General features: G+C 34.3%; 1 protein-coding gene across 2 annotated transcripts in view; it reads right to left on the minus strand.

Annotated features, from left to right (window-relative positions):
• The window catches only part of ATP9B (ATPase phospholipid transporting 9B (putative)), a 155,126-nt gene that overhangs the window by 79,435 nt on the left and 51,697 nt on the right, over positions 1–23,994 (minus strand). For both annotated transcript variants that reach the window (XM_068200836.1, XM_068200828.1), the window contains exons 8-9: positions 12,167–12,261; positions 3,989–4,069 (exon numbers count right to left, since the gene is read on the minus strand). In XM_068200836.1, the coding sequence (XP_068056937.1) occupies positions 3,989–4,069; positions 12,167–12,261 (176 nt within the window). The remainder of the gene's footprint in view (positions 1–3,988; positions 4,070–12,166; positions 12,262–23,994) is intronic.

Consider the following 23,994-nt stretch of genomic DNA (forward strand, 5'->3'; position numbering starts at 1 on the left):
ACTTACTCTTATTTTTCTTTTGTCATAAGTTACTCAAATGAAAAATACAAGATACATTTAAAGGTTATGAGTTTAGCTGTTTCACACTATTTTTATTTGTAATTCTAGAGAGATGGTAGGGATAGATGAAGCAGGGAAGGACAGGAACTGCATTTCCTGGGTGAGACCAGACCTATGTTAAGGAGGAATTTCTGCAAATTTTCTGACACTAACAGAACAATGTATGTTTCGGGTTAAATGAAATCCATCACTCATTATTGTAGTAGAAATTTGACATACAAGGGCTTCTTTGTCCAGCTGACAAAGTTTCCACTTAAGGTCTACTGGGTTGAATTTCATTTCGCAGCTGTATGTTTCTTGGTCTTTGAGTTATGAATTAAGTTAATTACCAGAATAGTGCAGTTCAGTATTATATTCAAGATTCATATTCAGGCTCAGTTTTTTAATCTGTGAGCAGCATTGATCATAGAGGTTTAAATTGTCTATAGTTTCTTTTTGGAAATTAGTCTGCAGCTTTTGCATGTGCAGAGAGAAAGGAAAGATGATCAGTGAAACAAAAATTGAATACTACCCATTCTCAGTCCTTTCATTATTAATTTCATAAAGTCCCTTGATGAATTAATAATACAGCTGACCAAGGATCATGACAAATTTCAAGGAGTCATTAAAAAAATTTCAAACCTATAATTTTTTAGAAACTTTTGTAAATAACAAGAGAGGTCTTTGAGAATAAATACCTAATCCTTGAATGAACCAGGGTACCACTTCTTTTTGACCTTGTCTATCTGTGTTCCCGCATGACAGGATGCAGTACAAAAACTCCCATCAACTTTTGTAGGAAAGTGGAATACACATTAATTTACTTGAATGACTGAAAGAGATTCCTTCCCCAACTCAACCCCACAGTTAATTTTTCTGGCTATGTTCCTTTTACTGGGATCTGTTTTAGGTTCCACACACATTAGCTCCCTAGTCAAGTTGTCAGTATAGTTGTTACTGCTAGCATAAAGGAAGGGCAGTCAAAAGGATTTGCAAATCATAATGCCATTCTCTTCAGTGGCAACATAAAAGTAAGCCAGATTGAATTGAACACAACCATTGCTTCAAAACAGGTAATTCTTTAACAAAAAACATGAATTTAAAAAACAACTTAATGTTCTCTCTACTAAAATGCAAGACATATCCAAGGAAACATCTGTATAATCAGCATCAGGCCAGAGATTCTACTCATAAATGAATACGGCTACATGCACCAGGTTTTGCATCAGGGTAGGTTTTTGTTAAGCATCTAACAAGATGCTATATTGTAAAGAATTATATATATTATACAATATAGTTTTGTACCATATGAAAAAAAGAAGGTTATTAAAGTAGTTGAACCAAACTCAATGGCATTTGCTTTCTAAGATTGCTATTAGAAAACAGCATTTTCTAAAAAAATTAAGATATATTTCTAAAGTACATGAGGAGACTATGGGAACAGCACAGAGCTGTAATACAGAAGTAATAAAAGGAAAATATTCTTAAGGGAATAGTGAAAGAAAACCCCAAATTTAAACAAAAAATAGCCAAGGTTAAAAGCAAGAGAGACTTTCCATGATTCTATACAGAAATAAGCAAAGGTTAAATAATACTGGCTATGCCAATATATACTGATGTAATGCTCTAGAATACTCTTTAGGCTCTAACTGGTACAAGTTGGGTTAAGAAGTATGGTTATATTTTATTGTCTTTTTACAGATTTTCAACATGGATAAAATTGCTCCCTCATTTATCAAGCCTACAGAGGAGCATCAGACAGAAGAGAAATTCTAGTACTAACATCTGTTTACATCCTTATTCTGTACACCACTATTTAAAAATAAGCTCAGCGAAGACCTGGATGATGCCCTCAGAACAAATAAAACTATCTCATAAATTTCCAAAAAACACTAATTTAGCTCACCTATTGTTTTTTGAGAAGCTGTCTACTAAATGTGAAAGGAGGAGAGGAATTAATTTACGCTATTATTTAAGGGCCAGACATGAACATGCAAGCACACACACTCACTTTCATGCACTGACTGCATATCCAAAATCTATGGGTAGCCACAGAAAAACAAACCAAAACCTATGGATAACAATGGAAAACAACTTCATGTGAAGCTGGCAGATATCACTAGAGTACAGCAAAGCTTTTATGCCTCCTGACATGATTATGCAGGTGTTCTGCAAAAGATATCTTCTATCAGCTTTCAGGTTTTTGTGGATAGATTTGTATTTAGATCTTGCTTGCCCATAAAAACTCTAGCACTGTGCTCCCAAGTTACTCATTTGTTTTATGGATGCACACTTTTTGAAATTATCTAAGTTTGTCTTTTACATTGTTAGTACTCTGTCTCCATAATGGGGGAAAAAAGAAAAAGAAAAATCAATGTGCTATTACCCTGTCAACCTACCCTTGCAAGAATTCTTTGAACATCAATGCTTAAGTAGAAAAAATGTATGCATTAGCATCACTAAGCACCCTAATTTATTTTGCTTTAACATAAAATAGAAATTAGATGCAAGAACTGATTTATTGCAAGGGCTCACAGCAAAAAGCAGAAAGATAAATCAGTAAACAAGCGTCCTAAAACAACATTTCACAATGCAGAAGGCACACTACTAACAAAACCCAACCTTTGAAAAATCTCTAGTGTGATTCACTCTGAACCAAATATGAGGGCAATGCCCTAAGATGCTTTACAGAGAGGTTCAGTTTAAACTATCCCTGCTACTAAAGCAAGAATAAAAAAAAACATATATGCAATCCTGAAATCATAAAATGCAAAACAGTTATTTACACATATTGGGATATTTGAATCATGACGTGCACAAACAGAATCCACAACACAAATGACTGTGATAATTTCCCAATGTCTCAATTATATATATTATGTATTATACCAGAGGTGTTAAAAAGATTCACAAGAGTTCAATATATATGTAAGAAAGTACACACTTAGCCACTGAGAGGAATAATATGAATTTACAGCTGTTAATAGAAGTTTCATTTGGACAATTGGTCAACACAAGGTTTAAGTAAACATTGTTGCTTACTGCTTTAGAAGGTGTGAACAAATGACATTTACTTTGTAGGCAGCATGGACTATGTGAATGGTATAAATTGGTCTTCAAGAGCCAGCAATTGCAATATCTCATTCATCAGTGTATTTACAATTGTGAACTGGAATTCCAACTACAAAACAAAATCTATTACCAATTTGAGTAATGGGTAAAAAACCCTTCTCTTCACCTCCCCAGCAGCTAATTCTCTCAAATTATTTTAGAAACAAGCCATCAACAGGAACGCGTCTAACACCACTGAGTTTGGTTAAAACAAACAGAACAATCATTATCTTCTAACACAATGCTAAAAAACTGTAAATCTATTAAAAAAAAAAAAATTACTACCTATTAGGACACTGTTTTAAAAGGTCAACTTTAGCAGGCCACCTTTTAAAAACAACAGACACAACTCATAGATATTATTGCATTGTTATTTTCATAATCAGTTTTGAATATAATTATCTCTGGAGAAGAGATTCAATACAAAGCCCCCATAAGTAGATTTTAGTTTTATTTATACTTTTTCAGAAAACTGAACTTTGGAAGTACAGCAGAAATGCTGTTAAACAAGGCACACTTTTATTGCACATAAACTAGCAGATACATTGTCTCAGGCTACTGTTATTATTCAGCTTGTCAATTTTTGACATATATGAACAATACATTAGATACCTGGAAACTGTATACTGTTCACAAAGAATTTCACATAAAAAGATTAAAGTGATGTCAATCAACAAATATTCAACTCTCCAATTCTGATTTTTACAGATATTCCTTATCCATTAGTTTTCTGCCATACATGTTTAACAGGATATTTTTGATATGAAGTATTGCCATGGCAGGAACATAGGAAAAATATCAGAGTGAGGCAGAACATATATTTACACGGACTTCTTACCCGTGTGAAGGTACCCTCAAAACTGTGGATATCCAGCTGTGGCTTCTGAGCATAAACATAAGCATTGATTGAAAAGAGATCCTGTAAAAGAGAATAATGTACTTACAATTACTTAAATATAATCATGTATTTTGAAGACCTGGTAAAGACTCCAGTTTATGACCCTCACCAACCAACCCCAAACTAAGTTCAGGCAACTTTCACCCAACTAAGAAACATGGTGGTTTTTTCCAGTACATCTTGCTACAGAGGAATCAGTTTCAAGTTGATATCCTAAATGTTATGATAGTTCAAAACCGAAAATGTTTTACAATTAGGAGTTAGATATCTTATCAAATTTATTTTCTTTTAACAGCCCCATTTTAATTAATAATAGTGTAATCTTAAAATATTTTCCAGATATTTGTCCTTTTCAAAATAAAGTGGGGGAAGGAGAAGGGTTGGTTTGTTTTCTGGTTGTGTTTTTTAAAGAAACTGGAAAAAAATACTTTTCCAGCAAGGACAAAGGCAACTGAGTACAAAAGGAAACAATTAAATGGATTTGAGTTCTTGAATGCTCCAGCACCCCAGTGAAAACCCCACAAGAAAACCCTATCAGCTTCAGGAAAGCCTGGCTACATCAACAGGACTACTCAAATGTTTAAATTCAGGGATACATCAAAACTAATCTGATAAAATTTGGTCTAATATATGTGGTACCACTACTCACGACAGCAAACAATCCACAAATATTCGTAACCTAAAACTAAGAAGAATAGGAAACTCCTAAGACAGTACAGAAGCAGTCTCTATAAACAGACATATAGATGGCAGTATACTATAAACAAAATATATTTATATACTATATAAGTAAATGGCAGGATACTATAAAGAAAAGAAAAAAACCCTAATAAATCTGATGATTGTTAGATCTTAAGAGCTGTCCCTAGAGGCCCAAGGAGGTTAACCTTAAAATTCTGAAACAATTATTTCATCAAATAATTCTTTTAAAACATCCACCTTCCACAGAAAAAATACTACAGACTAAAACCCTGATAGAAAAGGAATTTTTCAATCACAAATGTAAATTTTTGGTGCTTTTTAGGTGGTAAGAACCAACAGCAGCAAAGGGATTTCAAAAGGAGTTGAGCATTCATGCATGAACACACAACAGTCCCATTTCTACTCTGGAGAGGAGCAGATGCTATATACAACTCCCAGTCGATGTAAGAATTCCAACCTCTGATCAAATGCAAGGTTGTACACCTTCCCACTCTGTGTAGCACCTAATTATTTGGGTTATCTCCATCTCTTATTACTAGATGAATCTTGCAAAAGGCTAATCAAACACCATCTCTGGGGACCAAATTACATGGGTACAATATCCTGTTCATGCTAGCTAGAATGTGCTGCCTTCCAAAGCAGAATTAATTTTAAAGCCTCTTTCATGGATATATAACCACACCTTGGCACAAATGCTACTTTTAAAAGTAAGCCATTATTTTTTTCCTGTAATTTTGAAAGTAAGAATGTTTCACAATTTGAATAGTAGAAAAATTAACTAAAAGTGCAATTGTCTACCTGTCTACCTGTGTTAATGTCTTAAAGCCCATCACTTGTATATCCTTTATTCTCTCTGATACAATGGCTGGATTGATGAATATTACTATATTTTTGCTTTTCCTTATCAAAATGAATGTTTTCTTAAAATCTAATGTACATTTATGAAACATGTTTGACTTTAGTTTAAAAATGTGTAGTTCTCTAAGTAATGAATTGTGTTTATATTCTGCAGACAGGAAATCTCTCATAGCTTGCAAAAACACACACACTTTTTATTTCATATGCTTTTAAAAACATGAATGAAATTTAAACACCGAATCTCACAACTTATCTTTATCTTAAACCACTAGACATTTATTGAAGCCTATCACACAAAGTTCATTCATTGCACCCTTGCTCTTCCAATCTACTTTCAACGGGTTCACAGGAAGTAATTCATATGAAACTAATACACATGTGGTGTCCTATATCTTCATCATTCACTTCTCTCCAATCTGTTATCACCTACAATTTAGCTAATCTAAGCTATTATGTGCATTATTATGCAAAGAAAAATAAAGAGTCTCTCAGTAGCGGATAACAGAGAAGAAAACTAATACCACACACATGTTCATATACACAATAAAAACTGCTAGTGAAATGCGTCAACTTCTCTCTTTTCAAAGAATGCCTTAGTGGGAAGCAAAATTAAAAGAAAAGAAAGTAGAAATATCCACCTTTTAAAGTGAATTGGCATTTGTACAGTAATATATTTTCCTTGTTTCTAATCTAATTTTTCTACTGTGATCTTCTCCTTTGTTACATTTCAAATGTAAAAATTTCTGTCTACCTATCCACACTCCCTTGGTGTCTTTTTATGATTTAGTTCCCCTTTTGTATTTCTGATTTAACACCTAAATTTGTGTTTTCTTTTTTTTCCTTTTTGAATTTCAGCTATGAAACAAACTTACTTATCTTTGTTGAAAACAGAGATCTGCACATTACTGGCATTACTCTGAAATGCTACAAGCTATAACTGGCATAGTATTCCAGAAGTGCACAGGGTTTTTTTGTAAAATTTAAAAAAAATTATGCTCTGGGCGAAATCTAGGGTGTTATCCCATTGCATTTCATTCATGAGTAGCAGAAAGACATAAAAACATATTACTTGAGCTCAGTAGATTTCTGAAGTGCTTTTTTCATTATTAGGTTAAAGAAAAGAGTTAAAGATTCTTATTTGCTGTAGCCAATTGTTCTGTACTCCAACTAGACACCATTCTCAGGCCAATAAAATAACAGTACTTTTATAATATGAGGTAAGGAAAGAAAAACTTGAAGAATGATACAATTACAGAAGACAAATTTCCTATGAACGCCATTCAACAACCAGGAAAAGTTGCTGTAATACAAAGATATTTTTTCACCAAGTGCTGCTTTTCCAGTATGGAAGCTGTGCATTTCTCCTCTCAATGTCTTGAAAGAAATCGTAAGGGTGACTTTAACAAGGAGACATCAAGATTTGTAAGCAACGGTACATGCAAACATAACTTCTGCTCACTAGGCAAGAAAAAACTACTTTGTTAGGTTATGTCATTGCTTTCCCTTATACAAAAGCAGGGGAAAGGGAAATTACCTTAAACAAAGGATTTGATTCTATTATTTTTAGAAAAGGCAACTACTTTTTATTAATGATTTAACTAATGGGGGATACTCAGCTTCAGTAAAGACTTATTTTCAAAAGTCTGAAAAATACTGGCTGATTCACTGAAGCCAAATAGTTTTACTGATACCTTCAATGGAAACAGTATTCTACATCTAAAATTACATCACTTTTAGGATGTAATAAGGTCAAATATCTCAGTTATTTTCTTACTCAAGACAAAAAAACACATTTGGGTGGGGATTGTAACAGTTCTAGATTAAAAAACTACATGAAAGAATGAATCTCAAGTAAAAAAATATTATTATATAACAGATTAATTTTTCTTTAAAATTGAGATGCATTTAATTATCTCATACTTTAAAATAATAATTGAGAAGATTGCATTTCATTCTTCTACACTGCAAGTCAGAAAATGACTTTGTGATGGTACAATAATGAAAATGCTCTCTTTTGCATTTCACAATTTAGAAATCACCACAGTTATCAATGACATAGAAAAATCTCCTCTACTAGGTCAAGGGCAACATTTGTTCACCTTACTTAAAGATCATTAAAATACATTCTTAATCATAACATGTAGTTCATTGCAAATACAATTGCCTTTGGTTCAATAAAACTAACTAAATGTAAATGGTATTGTTTACTGCTGTATAGTTGTTCTGATATAAATCAGCATTGCACCATTTATTGAAAATTACAGTGACCTCACTGCTGTTACACAAGCTGATCACACAAGCTAGAGAAGAATGTCTCAGAACTTGTGTATTGCCAGAACTGTCCCACCTATAACTATGAAACTGCAAGGAACCTAATCCAAGTGTTACCATATTTGCTGCTCAGCCATCATTAATGGACTTGCTGAGATTTTAATTCTCTGATCACATTAAGTGCTTTAGAAAGACAACAGAATCTGTCCTGATCATCTTGGTGGCATCACCCGTTCTTTAAGAAAAGCTCTGAAGGTCTGCAGGTTTGTTTGTTCTGGATGCCACAGTGGGTAGGATTACAGTGCTGTTCTGGTGACACGGCTGACAGCTCATGCCAACACGAGATACTCACTCTCCTACCTGAAAGGAGGTTGTAGTGAGGTGGGAATTGGACTCTTCTCCCAGGTGACAGGAGCAGAGGAAATGGCCCCAAGTTGCCCCAGAAGAGGTTTAGATTAGATCTTAGAAAACATTTCTTCTCATAAAGGGTAGTCAGGCATTGGAACAGGTTGTCAAGGGAAGTGGTGTAATCACCATCCCTGGAAGTGTGCAAAAGGCACGTGGATGTGGCACTTGGGTACACAGTTTAGTGGTGAACACAGTGGAGCTATTCAGCGGATTCAACAATCTTAGAGGTCTTTTCCAATTTTAATGACTCTGTTTTTACAACTAAAGAAATCAAAATGAGTGAAAATTATAGAAAGTTTATTCTATTCAACACAAGAGCTAACTGTTCATAGTCTATTTTATGTTCAACTTCCATAAATTGTATGTTTTAATTATTAAAAATATATTACAATATGGAAGTATGAACTGTAAGTCTCAGCTTTGAAAGAACATCACAAACACATGGAGAAGCCACTGTGGCAGGGATGTGCGATGAGTCTCTGGAGGCCACTGCGGGCAGAGGCTGGCTGGAATAATGCGATCCATCTGGTAACACCCTGAAACGTCAGCCCAGGGGCACAGAGGGCAGAGCCGCAGGGACAGAACCCCGCTGCCCTGGTTGGCATGGGCTCTACTGGGGAGAAGCAGCCAGGTGCTGGCTCATCCCATGCCCATAGGGATTTAACCTTGGGGGCCAAGGACTGTGCAGCCCTGCTGAACTCCCGAAAAGAGCTGGGAGGGCCAAGACCCGGCGGGTGGCAGGGGTAGCCCAGGCCCCATGGCGCTCAGGGCCAGGTTTGGAGTGGGCATGCTGGGAGCCCTGAGTGCCCCACAGCTGCTCCAGGCGCGCACTGGCGCTCGGGCTGCACTGCTGGACACAGCAGCTGGCCAGGTCGCTGCACGATCCGCCTGGCATTCTGTACAGGAAAGGAACCTGACTGTGTAACTATAACAAAATAATTCTGAACACTGCATTTTGACTTCCTGTAGGGCCCACATACAAATATAGCCTATGACTCTATTATAAAGCACAAAAATTAAGCTGACAGTAAAATAATTTCATAATGCTATTTTTTGTTAGTTTGATATTCATAGCCTGCTTAGACCTCCATACCAGTTTCTGAAGTTGTCTATTCACAGAGTTTCTTTACATGACTGACACTCCTGAATATCACTGTAATTTGAGTAAAGATAAAAGCATCTTTGCAGAAGTCTAAGAATTATCAATATGCTTTTCCACAGGAATGAAAATAATATTCTGTGATGGGCACTGAGCATCATTTTTTGTGATGGATATGAGAAACCCCTAAAAACCATTTACATTTGGATGCATTAGGCTACCAGTCCACCAAAGTAAGTCATAGATAGATGGGGCTTAGGAGTGAAGCAGGTATATGACATGAGTACTCCAAACAGTCTAAATCTTGCTGGGAGCAGCCATTTAAAGTGAGCTCAGTGAAGAACCACCAAGTCTAAGTGGCTTGTCCAAACCCCATAGTAGAAAAATTTGGAAGTATTTTAGTTTAGTTGGCAGGAAGAATTACACCTAGTGTCAGTCACTTCAGGATGAAATGTCAGCTTATGCAGACAAAGCCTTGTTTAGCACCTGGTATGCACCAATAACTGAGTGGTGTGAGAAAGGGCAGAGGCACATCAACTGCTTGTGGCTTTCATATGCTGCTGGTGTGAAAGGTGGAAAAAGTCAGGAAAGGTGGAAAAAGCCAGGTTAAGTGGAAGCAGCTCCTGATTAACCACACTTACAATACAACTCAGATTATCACCTACAGCTCAAGAGGGAGAGCATAAAGATCTTGCAAGAAGCCCAGATCAGTCAGATGGAGGTTAATAGCCCTAAGTGGAAACAACTAAGGAAGAAATGGTTACTATACTGTACAGTTGACTCCTCTATATTGTTTCCAAGATGCACAAATAATTTCTTGGTGATATCTTGCCTTCCCTCCCCTTCACACCCAAAACAACCACCACCTGACGAGAACCATCAAGTCTGCAGGAAGATGAGGCTGCCTATCCCACCATTCAAATGCAGACATCCCAAATTCAATCACTTCTGATTTACTAGTCTAAAAAAGTACAATAATTTATTCTCCAAATCATACTGCACAGATTTAGCCATAATTTTGCATTATCTCCATAGATACCTAATGCTTTATTTATCAAGTCTATTGATATTTTCTTTTAAACTAAGAACATAATATAAAAATTACAATACAAAAATGTAATGCTCCATCTAACATGAAAGGTAATTCCATGCTTTCTTCCTAACAAGAAAAGAAAAACTTTAAATATGGATTTGGATTTTTTAGGGGGAAAAAGTTAATGCAAAAGGCTTTTTTTCTTTTCCAAAACTTCCAGAGAAGTTTTTGCATTGTAATTTACTCGAGATTTCATCAGCCTCAGTACACCAAGACTTCTATGCTCAGAATATCAAAATTATAGCTAAGAAATAAAACTCTTAGGCAGTGCTTTGCACAGTATTTGCAACTGCATTCAGTGATGTGTCGAAAAAAAAAAAGACAAAACATAACAACTAAGTTGAGTACAGGAGTAACTGTTGGAAAAGTACTACTAAATTAAAAAAAAAAATAAAGTAAGATAGAAAGTTGACTGTATTTTAGTCAAACATATTGCATGTGTCCCAAATTTAGATGTTTTTTTCTTTTAATGAGAAAACAAGAGAAGGCCTTGATTAAATGTTAAAAACTACAGGAGAAGCATTATTACAAACTCTAAATTCAACTGCAGGTTACAGAATATTTGTTAAAGTCTGTTCTGGCACCAGAACTCATGACTTGAAGCCTGATTTGGCATCTCTGTCTGGCATGACCAACCTCCAACCTTTGGTTCCAAACCTTGTTCTCAATCCTCTAAAGTGCAATTGCAATGTAACTACTTCTTCCTTCTCCGGTCACTTGCAAAGCAAGTAGTAAGAGAATATGAACACAGGAGAAAACCTCTCATTTTTGCTAGTATGACTGTGGCAGCAATTCTGTTTCTGGAAATGTAACTGCAGAAGTCCCGCTAAGATCCAGCAGATAATCTAATACTTTTGCTATTGAGATGAAATATGAACAGTCTTCTTAAGGTATATTTGCCTTTAATAAAACACCTAAAAGATTTAGTGTGAAAACACCAGAAATTCTGTAGAGGTACATTTCCACAAGCTTGTCACTTGAGTATGTTTTCAAAGGAGGTCTCCTAATACCAAGCCAACTCACCGGTATAACAGAAAGCTTTCCCAGTACAAGGGAAACAATTCAGCTTCTTGAAAGGGAGACATTTATACAATTTTACATTTACTTTTGTAGGTATGTGTCTATTTTGGATGTGTATATATACATACACACACACACACACACACACACACACCTGTGTTCCTTTTCATGATTTTAGATCTACTTGTGAGACAACACATGTTTGCACTAAAAAAATACCCACTCTTAGAGAGTCCTGCTTGCAAGAACTGGCACATCACACATACTCGGACTAGAAAGAACGGTGACAACAAAAAGCGCTTCACCTTCCAGGAGCAGACTATTGTTTCCCAAGCTCACAAGTAAGTGATTAAAGCAATGGTTCCTGAGACTAGAATAATTTGTACTTGCAGTCTAACACTTGGTTGAAAACACTGTAACTGTGGCTTTCTTCTGGAGAGTGTGAATCTCTGTGTGGACAACAATGAGAACCACTAGGTTGAAGGATAAAAATCCACTTCTGACTCTGTTTCTTTTCAATGCAAAACCAGGAATATTTGTGTCTTATTTATTGTAAAAACTAAGGTTCCAGGTATTTTTCAACACTTACAGTAACTGTAACAATTTTTTGGATAACAGATATAAATGCACACACAGAAGATAACTTAAAAGCAAACAGAATGCTTACCCCCAAAGCTGGCAATCTTTGTGTGCAACTGACAGCAACCTTCAGTTTCCAGTCTGTTTCTCCATCCAGCTGGTCAGTTCGAATGAAACATGAACCTTGGAAGTTATAAAGAGACATCAAACTATTATTTCAATTTCAAAAATTCAGTTTGGGTTAAAATATGTAAAATAGTGAAAACAACACAGTTTACAGCCATTTTAAAACAAATGTGCAACATATAAAAGGATTTGCATTTTGGAGTGTCTGTGTGCTCTCTTCCAGGAATGCTTTAGATATCACACATCTGCACCATTTTTGCTAATAAAATTAGCAATATGTCTGTTTATGAATGGAGGTAACTTCTATTTTACAGATTTCTTCGAAGTTTCTAAACAGGCTTTCAAACATTATCATCAAGAGATACAACTTCAACTGGAGTTGAAAAAGGTTTAATGTCATTTCTTTGTGCAATTCTGCCACTTGGACAATTCCAACACTACCGAATACTGTGATTTTTTTTCTCCATGCTGGTATGACATCACAAACTTTCATTGCTTATTGTCTCCTGGCTTCTCTGGAAAAAAAAATTAAATAAGTCCTTAACATGGACAGCATTCAAAACAATGTGGATCTAAATGTATTATACTTAAAATAAGTATTTTAAAATTATCTGCAACTATTGGTGGTCCAAGAATAAAGAAACCTGTCAACATATGCAAAGTACTTAAGATATGAGGAAAGTTCAAGATACACACTGATATACACTGAAGAGAATCAGTGTGCTGTACAGACAGAAGACCGGGAATGAAGAAACAGAGAACTGAGACCACTGCATAGCCTACCCTCACCTCCATACTTTGATGAATATCGTCAAGTCTGGAGTATTACATACATTACTAATGTAAGATTCAAAAAAGACCACACACAAACACTGCAAATCTATTAAAAATACAAAATTAACTGCAATTCCATTAAGCTTGAAGCCTTTTACAAAGGTGGTAAAATTTTAGCAACACTCTTCACAATTGCTACACTAGAGAAGCCTTAAGTATTTCTGAAGTAGTAATTACAATTTCCTTTATACTACAGCTAAACAAATGTATACATTATTGTTACTGGTGCTAACTGCTTTGCTGGTTGTGCAAAGAATAGATTTTACAAGTTATTCATAAATTTTAACAGACATTTATATAAACACACACATATTTCCATCTGTATTTCAACCAATCCAATAAAAACTAACAAAGTAGTTTTACCCCTAGGAGTGATGTGGTAGCAATTAAGTGGAAGGAAATACTGCAAAGGCATTTGTCCAGATTTGAGTCTTATTACAGACAAGAAGAGAGTCTGCTAGAATGTGTCAAGGCTGTATGCCAAGAAAGGGTACCTACCAGTAAACATAAAACAAAAGAGATATTTTTTTATAGGAAAAGTGGATTCTGGTGTAAGTAAAGTCTAATAGAACCTAATGTTTTATCCATCAAAGCCTGCAAATTAAGCAGTTCGATGAGCAGTTGCCTGAAAGGACATGCTTGAGAGAAAAACCACCTGAAATTCTACCTGACTAAAAGGTAGTGTTTTTGCACAACAGACTTCAAAGAATCGTACAAGCTTTCATGTAACAGATCTATTTATATTAAGCACATTTTAAATAAACAAATCTTTAAATGTTAATATAGACAGCTCTCAGAAAACATAATCACAGCTAAATTTCACCCAAAGCTCAGAGATGCATACTGCAAAGCTGTCTCTGAAGTTCTTTAAAAGCTGGTTTTAAATTCTTAACAGAATTCTTTATGAATTTTCTTCTAAAATAAAATACTACAAAACAGAAGAGTCAGCAACATCCACTGCATTATAATGAAGTGTGTCGTACCTAGGAACACCTAGAAACACCATGGTATCACTGCATTTTCTATCCATGGCATAGATGAGCCTACTCTCCATCACACTTTTCCTGTACAAGACATTTCATGTTTTTCTTTACCCTTGCTGTCAATGGTTGCTCTCTTGCATCAATTTCATTTAGAATTATACTATCGAACAATGCAGTTCAAGACCAGTGTGGCTGCTGTGAATGGTTGACTGCACATATATTCATTTAATAGAGCTCATACTATGACATGTATTGGCCAGCTGCATTTCCTCTTCAGCAGTTATTTTCATCAATAACTTATCTCATAGCCTGTTTCCCTTTTACCCAGAAAATGGGACTGCTTTCTGCCAAGTCAGCTTTCAATAGTGATCACAAAAGCAAAACTGAAAAATATAATCCTCTTCTCCACCTCAAATATTGCAGTAGATATGACTAAGTAAATTTTAACTTTTCTCTAAGGTAACCTGGCTTAACTAAGCTATAAACATGGAAGATTAAATATGTAATTATAAAGTATAAAAAAGAACTCTTCACCCCTACCAAAAACCTTGAATATTTGTAAAACTAAACTGTATATTTCCTTACCTTTCACATACTTTACCTTTGAGAGGTATTTGAGTCAGTAGTGCATAAAAATTCTAAAAATCAAACTCTTTTGAAAAAAAAAAGTATTTTCCTTTTTCCATTTTAAAATGCTTGGAAGAATTGCACCCTTCTCCCCCAATAACAAAATTAAAACCAAAAAGCTCACCGTAAAAATTGTATTACATATTTGCATATTTCAGCAGAATGCTTTATGACAGTGTGAAAAGTCTCTTACATTTCTAACCTGAATATGACTTGCCAGGAAAGAAAACAAACCAAAACAAACCAACAAAAACAACCCCAAATCATCTATACATGTCAGGAGTCGCTATTCCTTCTGAATACAGAAATAACTCTTGAACCTGACAATTATTTTACAGCACACAAGAATGAATTTTTTTTAAGTTTTTGCTGCTTTTAAAAATGAGGCATTTAAGGAAATGCCATTAAGTATTTTAAGCATTTACCATTCAAAAGCAGCTGTTTACAAAAATAAAAGACTAAAAAATAAAAATTTAATTACACACTGAACATGAGAAATTTTTGTAAGGCTACGTATAAAGAAGAATGCACAAAGTTAAAACTTCTACCTTATATAGTGAAGCAGTCAGATGCTCATTTCCCATAACTGTACAGTTCTGCAAAATTAGTAGACAAAGTTGTACATTGTGAACATCTGACTTATTTCTATCATTCAAGTGAAAATTTTGAAATTACCTGAATTAGAATTTAAGTCTGATTCAAGGAAATTACACTGGGCCTATATAGATTAATCATTTATCAAAAGTGGTGCAAATTTCATGAGCAGATTTAAACTAATTTACAAATATGTAATATTAATTTAGCCTAATCAGATGAAGACAGGCAGAAATCAATGCAGAGCAAGTGCATGCAAGGTGCTGCCCAAGTAGCAACTAAACTGATTTTTGAAACTGTTTCAGTTGAAACTTTGAAACTTGAATGCTTAGGACAGTCTTGGGACTAGAAATGTTTAGGTTTTACAATTCTGTTTGGTGGTTTATCAAGAGCTCAATTATTTGAGTTCTGTCCAGAATTTACCCTAAGGTTGCTTTTCCATGGAAAAACCTCTTTTCAATACAAAGGATTAAATAATTTTAAGAACTTGAAAAACTATCTAACTTCACATTATAAGGATACATTGGTAATTATTAACAGACTTCTTATTTATGTTTTTTGAGATATGATGGATAAAAATATATCTTAAAAGCTAGTATATCTTGTGTGCTAGTAGAATATTGAAGAAAAATAATGTTTACTTCAGTGGCTTTTATGGTGTTTTGAAATAGAGATAAAAAAGCTCATTTATGATGGCACCAATCTAAGGCCATGATATGCCTGGCCTAGATTTGTCAAACAAACTCTGTATTGTTAATACAGAGTAAAGAGGAACAATTCTACTTGGTGTGTGCCGGACTTAAGGCTTCAATCAGATAATATCTGAAGGACATGTGCGTGTCAAATGCTTTTGGGAATGGTGTACATATGCACATGCAGCAATCACCTACCTGCCTCTAGCAATCCTAAAAAAAAGGGCCCTGAACAAAAATTCTCAAACGAAATACAGGTCATCCTTTGAAAAAGCTGGTAATATTTTCACCTTAAAACAATGTGCAGGAGAGGAAAAAAAAAAGGGAAAAAATTCTTCCCCAAACCAGAAAGGGAAGCTCCTTAATCAAGTAAAACACATTTATATCATAACCTTTCTCTTAATTAATAATATGCATCATCACCAGATAGCCTAATCTAGGGTTTTTTTTTATACTACCAAACTTGCTAATCATATTTTATGTATTAATTTCTTTATATGTGGACATCTTAAATTCCTGAAATTATAGTAATGAATATGAACCTGTGATACTATCAAACACTTCTATTTTATTTTTATATACACACTCCAGAATATTAAATTCAGTTTTTAAATTAAGCTTCTGAAAACAAGGTATTACTTGGGATGTTACATATATTCTTAAATTAATTCTAGCTTCCAGGGTTTATTAAGAAAGTCACTCAGAAAAGAAAATTTGCTGGTTATTAATTAAATTATTTGTTCCTATTTTATTTGATTTGGAAATGTTGTTCTTTCTTTTAAGCAGAAAGATGGATAATTTCTCCTTAAAACAATTAGCTTAATATTCAGCCTGTTAAACAAGTAGTTTTTATAGAACGCATACTTAACATAAGAAACCCAAAATTGACAGACTAAGAGCAATTACTTGACGAAAGGAAAATAATTTATTCTTGGTAAAATTGCATCCCCTGATTTTAATGGAAAGCTATAATTTAAAAAATCATGTTATCCTAATTACATTGAGATTTAATATTTGAAATAAGTGGGGAAAGAATCTCAACTGCCCTAGACACGTTGATTTACTTTGCTGCAGAATCAAAACTGTGTGCTATTTATAGCATCTCCTGTGTTAGATTACATCCATTCCTGCATATCACAGACATTTTTCTTTCAGACATGGCTTTAGGCAAAGACCAAATTAAAACCAATACTTTTCTTAGTAGCTTAATATTGCCCTTAAATAAACAGACATGGAATATCCTTCCAGATATAAAACTATGATCTAAGTTCTTTGTTAGGCAGTAATACTCTTGAATAATCCTACACTGCATAATTGAATCCAAATATGTATAATTGAATCCAAATACCTCAAAATAAATTCATCAATTGATGAAAATAAATTCATCAATTGATGAAAATTATGAGAAAATCAGACTCTGAAAATGGCAAGCAAAAAGTTTAGGTAGAGCGGCATGATGAAAAGAGAGCTTCCTCCCTACTTCCTTCTTGATCATGATGTCTACTTGCTTTGCTTTTAAAAAGAGAAGTTTGGAAAATATGCTAATACTTAAAGCTAAAATATGCTAATACTTGCTTTCCAGGACTGGGCATGTTTCTTGACATACAGCAACAGGAAAAATTAAGATAGTTTTCTTGATATAACAAACTAAACTATCCAACTTGTCCTGTATCCAAACTTAATTTTCATTTCCCAACTGCTGGCCTAGAAGAAGGGTCTGAGAAAGCAGTTCTAAGTCATGAGATGAGACATAAGAGTATTCTCAATTCAGGAAAAAAACCCTGCTAAGGAATAACTTATTCTGACTAGCATTAAAAAGCACCAAAGTAAATGACACATTATAAAAGGAGTTGCACACTTCTATCCTTTACCCTTTCTGCTCTTACTTTGAGCAATAACTTAGAGCAGATCTTGTCTTTGACTACACCTATTTAATCAGCATTTTACAAGTGAAATTATTTTTTTAATATATTTCTATTTTTAGATTTCACAAGTACATTGAAATCCACAGAGCCTTACCAGTCAACCCACCTATGGTATTTGTTAAAAACATCAGTGTACACAGTAAAGAATAGTGTATAAGAAGTTAACACAGAAGTTCTAAAAACTGTATTTAATATTCTCTAAAAAGCCATTAAAGTTAACAGATTTCGGCTTGCAAATTTTTTTGCCAATTATCGGCAAGCTTAAAAAGTCAACTTGCCAATAAGCACTAAAGTAAACTTATAGGTATAATTCAAATATGCCATAGCACATATTTTAATGTTATACAATAAGGAAGATGCATCAGAGGGAAGAAACTATAATTTAGTTGTATATAGCAGATGTACAGGAATATGCATATTTTACAAGCATAATAAAGACCAGGCACCCCAGTCTTGAAAAGGTATTGTTTTTTCTGCAAAAATGCAGGGTTGAATTCCACACCACACTCCATTACAGATATTGTCAAAAAGCAACTCTAGAATGTGTGCACTTAAATTAGTAAAAAAAAAAAAATCATAGAAATAAATTACATTTACTTTCTATAATATGTAACGGATAAGAATTCCTGTCAGTTATTTTTGAACAGAGATAATGCTAAACCATCACTACATGTCTGGGTTCTTCTCTGTCAAATCTAAATAAATAAAATTATGTCTGCCTTCTCTCTCCAGAGTATCCAATGAATTTTTTACAAATGAGAACAACAGCTACAACTAATGCCTTTCAAGCCTCAGCAAAACTGAATTATTAAATCTGTCTGCCTATATCCTATTACAACCTACTTATGAATACTTGATTTTATTTTGTATAATTGACAACAGTTGTCAGGAAAGGAAGGTTTTAACGGCAATCAAATTAAGATCAACTGGTATAAGTGTCAGAGTGAAGAGCTTGTGTCAAGTGTTGGTGAATTAATTGATGGGTCAGTGGGAAACAGGACACATGGAACTGCAGTGTCATAAACAGCTTTATATTTTCTGGCAATATTACCAGCCTCCCTGCTTTAAGTGAAAAAAATTGAAAGAGATGGGCTACTAGAATGTACCCAGCAAAAGAAAAACAGACTCTGACTTTGCACACTTTAACACCAGATCATTTACAAAGAACTTAACTTTTAAATCATTTATATTACTTAAGTGACTATGTACATGAAAATTTTAAACTGATGACAAGGTGAATAGCAACACCAAGATGATGTATTGAGTACAGAGTTTCATTTACTATTCTAATGAGAAGCTTTCAGTTATGATGCCTTATAAGGAGGAACAAAACCGCAAGACACCTGAAACATCCTAAATGTTTAAGTTACAACACCATTCCAGAGGACATACATTTATAGAAGACTGATTAAATTAGTTTAAAAGCATTAATTTCTCTTAAGACCAGGGAAGAACTGCATGTACTTGAGATATTTGATCTGAATTAAGAAACTGATGAAGCAATTGATTAATTGGAATTTAAGCCATCAGTCACTAGATCCATGAACAGTTTCATTTACATTCTAAACAATCAGCTGATGGTCTTATAGGATACCATGTATTAATACACAGTCAATATGATACCCCTAAACTCATCACAGCTCCTTATTGACAAGAACTCAGAAGTTTTTTAATCCAAGCTTGATCACATTGCATCTTTTTTGAATTGTGGTATTGATTCAGTACGCTTTAGGAATTTTTCTCTCTATTAAAACATTATGGAATTTTCAGATATAGCAAAAAATGTTCCAAGATAAAAAAAGTCTACATTCACATTCTCAAATTTTAGCTTATTGATTTATATTATTTTGAGATATACAGGATTCTCAAAACCATTAATCTTTTCCATTTAATAGGATTTGATTAACCACCTTGCTCCATTATTCTTCTGATGTATACTACAATCTCTTATTGCAGAAACCCAGTGATACAGAAAAAAGATCGTGTGCATTATTTACATCTTCAGAGTAATGACTAAATCAAAATGTCTGCCACAGACAATACTTAGAACACTGAAAAAATTCTCACTTTTCAGATAAAATACGAATACCAACTAAATAGCTCCATGATTTGAGAGCTCTGGCAGCACAGCAGAACTCACTGTCCCCATACATGTCCCTAATGCACTTATGTATTTCTAAAGACCAGTAACACAAAAAAATACATATACATCTCAAAGAAGAGTGCTTATAGAAGACTTAAGGAGCATTTCCTCTTTAGATGAAAGCAGAGCTCACAGAGGAGGTTGAGAAAAGCATATGGCCAAACATACCAGTATCCACATGTTTTGCTTCCAAGACTTTAGCAGCAGCAATAATAATCAACTTGAAGGACAGTCTAACTAAATTAGGGGGAGTAGTAATAAAAGCCTTGGTATCTCATAAAGCTTAAACACAGAAAAGTACAAGTCAAAAGAGTTGACAAAGCCATCAGGGTACAATAGGCATGTGAAAAACAAGAGGATAAATTTTTAGTTAAACTTTAGCAGGGAAAAGCAAATTTTCCTTTACTGTTTGGTAGCTGGGAAGAAACAATAGACCCAACTATGAAGATTTAACACTGGACCTTACAGATACTTTACAGACAACATGTTATAAACTTCTACACAAGGAATTCTTGAAACCTACTTTTGCAAGAGTAATTTTGTTTTTTCTATTTTCAAAGCCTTTGATCACATATCAAAAAGTCTATCAGTTCTTAATATACATATAATTTTTTGCCTGACTTGCCCTACCTCTGGGATCTGCTTTGATGATTCTCACCTTCAGTTTCTCTACATTGTTTCCCAAAAAGGGGGAATTGTTTGGGATTTCAGGACATTCACACTGCTACTCAAGCCAAGCCACCAAATCCCCTCAAATTTCTGGGAAAATTCATGATCACTGGCAAATAGGAAGAGGCTAATTTATGCCTAACACAATACACAGTCTCCTTACACATAAATTTTCTCAACTCTTACTAGTCTTTTTTTTTAATACAGAAAAAAATTAAAATATTTCTTTGCTAATGCTTATTTTGCTGCAAATTTAATGAAACACATGGACTGTACTAGTCAGACAAGTATGCAGAGAAAATAAAACAATTAGGGAATTGCATATATGATCATGTCTTCTAATAATATTTTACTGTGCAATTTTTCAGTTCTAATAGAGAGAGAAGAATATTATTTGGAGTCTAATGCCTGCTGAGACCACCTCCTTTCACCACATAACATTCATACTATCTGGCTACATCTTAAACAAGTAGCTGATCATGTTAAATCACTAGTACTCAGTGGCTTAAAGCAGATACCAAAACATTTCAAGCCTGAGTTAAATCAAATGCTAAAAATGAAATAGGAACTGAAATAGAGAAACAGATTAAAGTAGTTTGGACAGATTGTTGGCAGCTACTCATGCCCTGAAGATAAACTTTTATCTGGCCGTATGTGCAAAACTTAACTCTAGTCATTTATCATTCTCTTTAGCAATAGATTTTCAAAGCATTTTAATTTCCAGACAGGTAGGTTTTGCAACACTTGTTTTCTAAACATAACAGAAAATTCCAGAATGTGTGACAAATGCAACTCCTTCAGCCATATTATTCTGCAGTAGTTGGTTTTACTAAGAAATAAAAAGTGACATCAGCTGCACAACAGAATTCCAAACTGACATTTTCTCCTCTGCTTTGATTTTCAAATATCTGAAATTCCAGAAAATCAAGTTATTTGTAGAACACTTACTCCTAACTGTCCAGAATAAATAGACAGTACTAGCATCACCTCTATTATATTCTTCCTTGCAGTGAGTTTGGAGTTTCATTCTTTGACATAAATGTACTACTAATATTTGCTTTTTAAGACCTACAAAACTAGATATTTTAAACAAGTAAAATGTATTTAATGGCACAATGCTCTCTGTTTGTATAGAAATGCTTAAGAACTCATCATTTTCAAAAAAAGGTCTTTAATGAGCAGACTTTGTTTGAGATGGTAGACTCTGGTGTATCCCTTTACTGGTTAACTCAGCTCCTTCCAACAGAAAATAACCTTGCATGAATTATTATTTAAGCCCGTACTCGCATTGCAGAGTTTTGCCAGTTAAATTATTAGCATTTAAAATAAAAATCACATCTGAGAATTATGTTGCTACAGAAATTAATTGCTACAATGCCTCAAAAATTATTTTCCTGTTTTATTCCAACATTTTACTTATACCATTGTTGTTAAAGTAATTACAAGTAAAGAATTCTGAAAACTCTTAACTACAAATTTCAATTTAAGGGAGATGACTCTTTTTGCTACAATTCTAAGATGTATAAACATATTTGCAACTAGTATTTTATACCTGAGTAAATATACCACTTTAAAATAATTTTATAAGTGGAATTCAAAACACTGATCTATGCAATGGGAAATGTCCAGGGGGACCTTTACAGCCTGGAGAAATGGGCTGACGAGCAAGCACCAGAACAATGTAATAGTGGCCTGAAAAATAATGCATGTAGCAACTGTGCAAGTTGCATTACCTTGGAAAGAATTAAATGTTCTTCACAAAGGATTGTAAGAATTTTTCAATGATTCTCCATTTCCCTACCACTTGCATTGCACAGCTATAGTGGTGGACAGTGTTTTGCAATATCCACACCAGTAAGTTATTATGTACTGGATTTAAGGAGAAACAGTACCAAAACTGGTTTATGATAAAAAACTTTGCATGAGAGTATGCTTGACAGCAGTGGAACTGATCAGCCACTGGGAGTTGCTCTCTCCAAAGTATCACCTCTACAATTAAAAAAAAAAAAACAACAACAAAAAAAAAAAAAAAAAAAAAAAAAAAAAACAAAAAACCAAAAAACAAAAAAAAAAACCCACAAAAAAAACCCCACCTGTTTTTTCAATTTAGTAGCTGTTGAGAAATCTAAAGCATCTGAGATATTAAAAAAATAAATTGTGACTTTATTTTACCAGACATCTAAATACATATCTTTTTTACGAACTTTTACAAGTTTGTTCAAAGAGAAATATTTTAATGCAGTACTCTCTCTCTTGAAAAAAAATACTGCTTTTCCAGAAGTAGTGGCTGTTACTCTACATGAAATCAAGTGTCTACCAAAAAATTTAACTGTATGCAGAAGACATGTGCTAAGTTCAAATACTATGGTCAGGAAAGCTGAAGCAGACCAAGAAAACCACTTCCTGTTCACCCTTTGGAAGTTCAGTTTCACCAGAAAAGGCTAAACAGAAAATCCAGCTCTACTTTTCATACATCACAAAGCACTGTCTGTGACAAAGAGGACCTCGGGAACAATCAGAAGGGTCTGATTAAGATTAAGCAATTCTTACCCCCCCATAAAAAGCAACTAAGGAAAGTCCGTATCCTACCAGCACTGTGATTAGTTTGTTGTAGGCCTAAATAGTTAGCAGTAATACAGAATTTTTTTTTTTTTGCAGTCCTAGTGTCTATGGAGCATATCACAAGACTGAAAGCTTTTCACCCCTTGGCTATTCCAGCTGCAGATGTAGGCAATTAGTTCCTTTAGCTGTAATTCGATGTACAATGCTATTCTGCCATGCAATCCTTCTCCCAGTTACTTTTGACTTGTGGCCGATTTCAATCTAGTATGGCAGAACAATGATCTCAAACTTAGGAAGTTCCCGGAGTTTTTGCGAAACAAGAGACGATGAAAGAGCCATATGAACAAAAGAAAAGCCAAGCTGCTAACTCCAACAGTCATCTGTTCCAGGACCTAGCAAAAGTTGATAGCTAAAATCAACATTTGCTTAGCTCAGAACCAGCCACTGCATTTGCCAGCTTTTCACCATGAATCTGGAATTATTAGTGGCATGTAAATAAAAAGCTTGTCTGGAAAAAACATAAGCTTCATTCATTCTTTTTTGACACTTTTAGTCACCCTATAAAGTTTGTATTTCTCTCAGAATTTCACATTTGGAAGTAAAAAAAGTACAAATATTCCAGAAACACTGATTCTTATAGTCACATGCACCAGATTTTCAGGGAAGGTGAGACCCAGATCATGTCAGAACATGTGTTACCATAGGAATACCTGACCTGGATAAGAAGCCAGTCACTGCACCAAGGTGCAGCCAATGTGGAG

Source organism: Anomalospiza imberbis, chromosome 1 (assembly GCF_031753505.1).
Source record: "Anomalospiza imberbis isolate Cuckoo-Finch-1a 21T00152 chromosome 1, ASM3175350v1, whole genome shotgun sequence".
NCBI lineage: Eukaryota > Metazoa > Chordata > Aves > Passeriformes > Viduidae > Anomalospiza > Anomalospiza imberbis.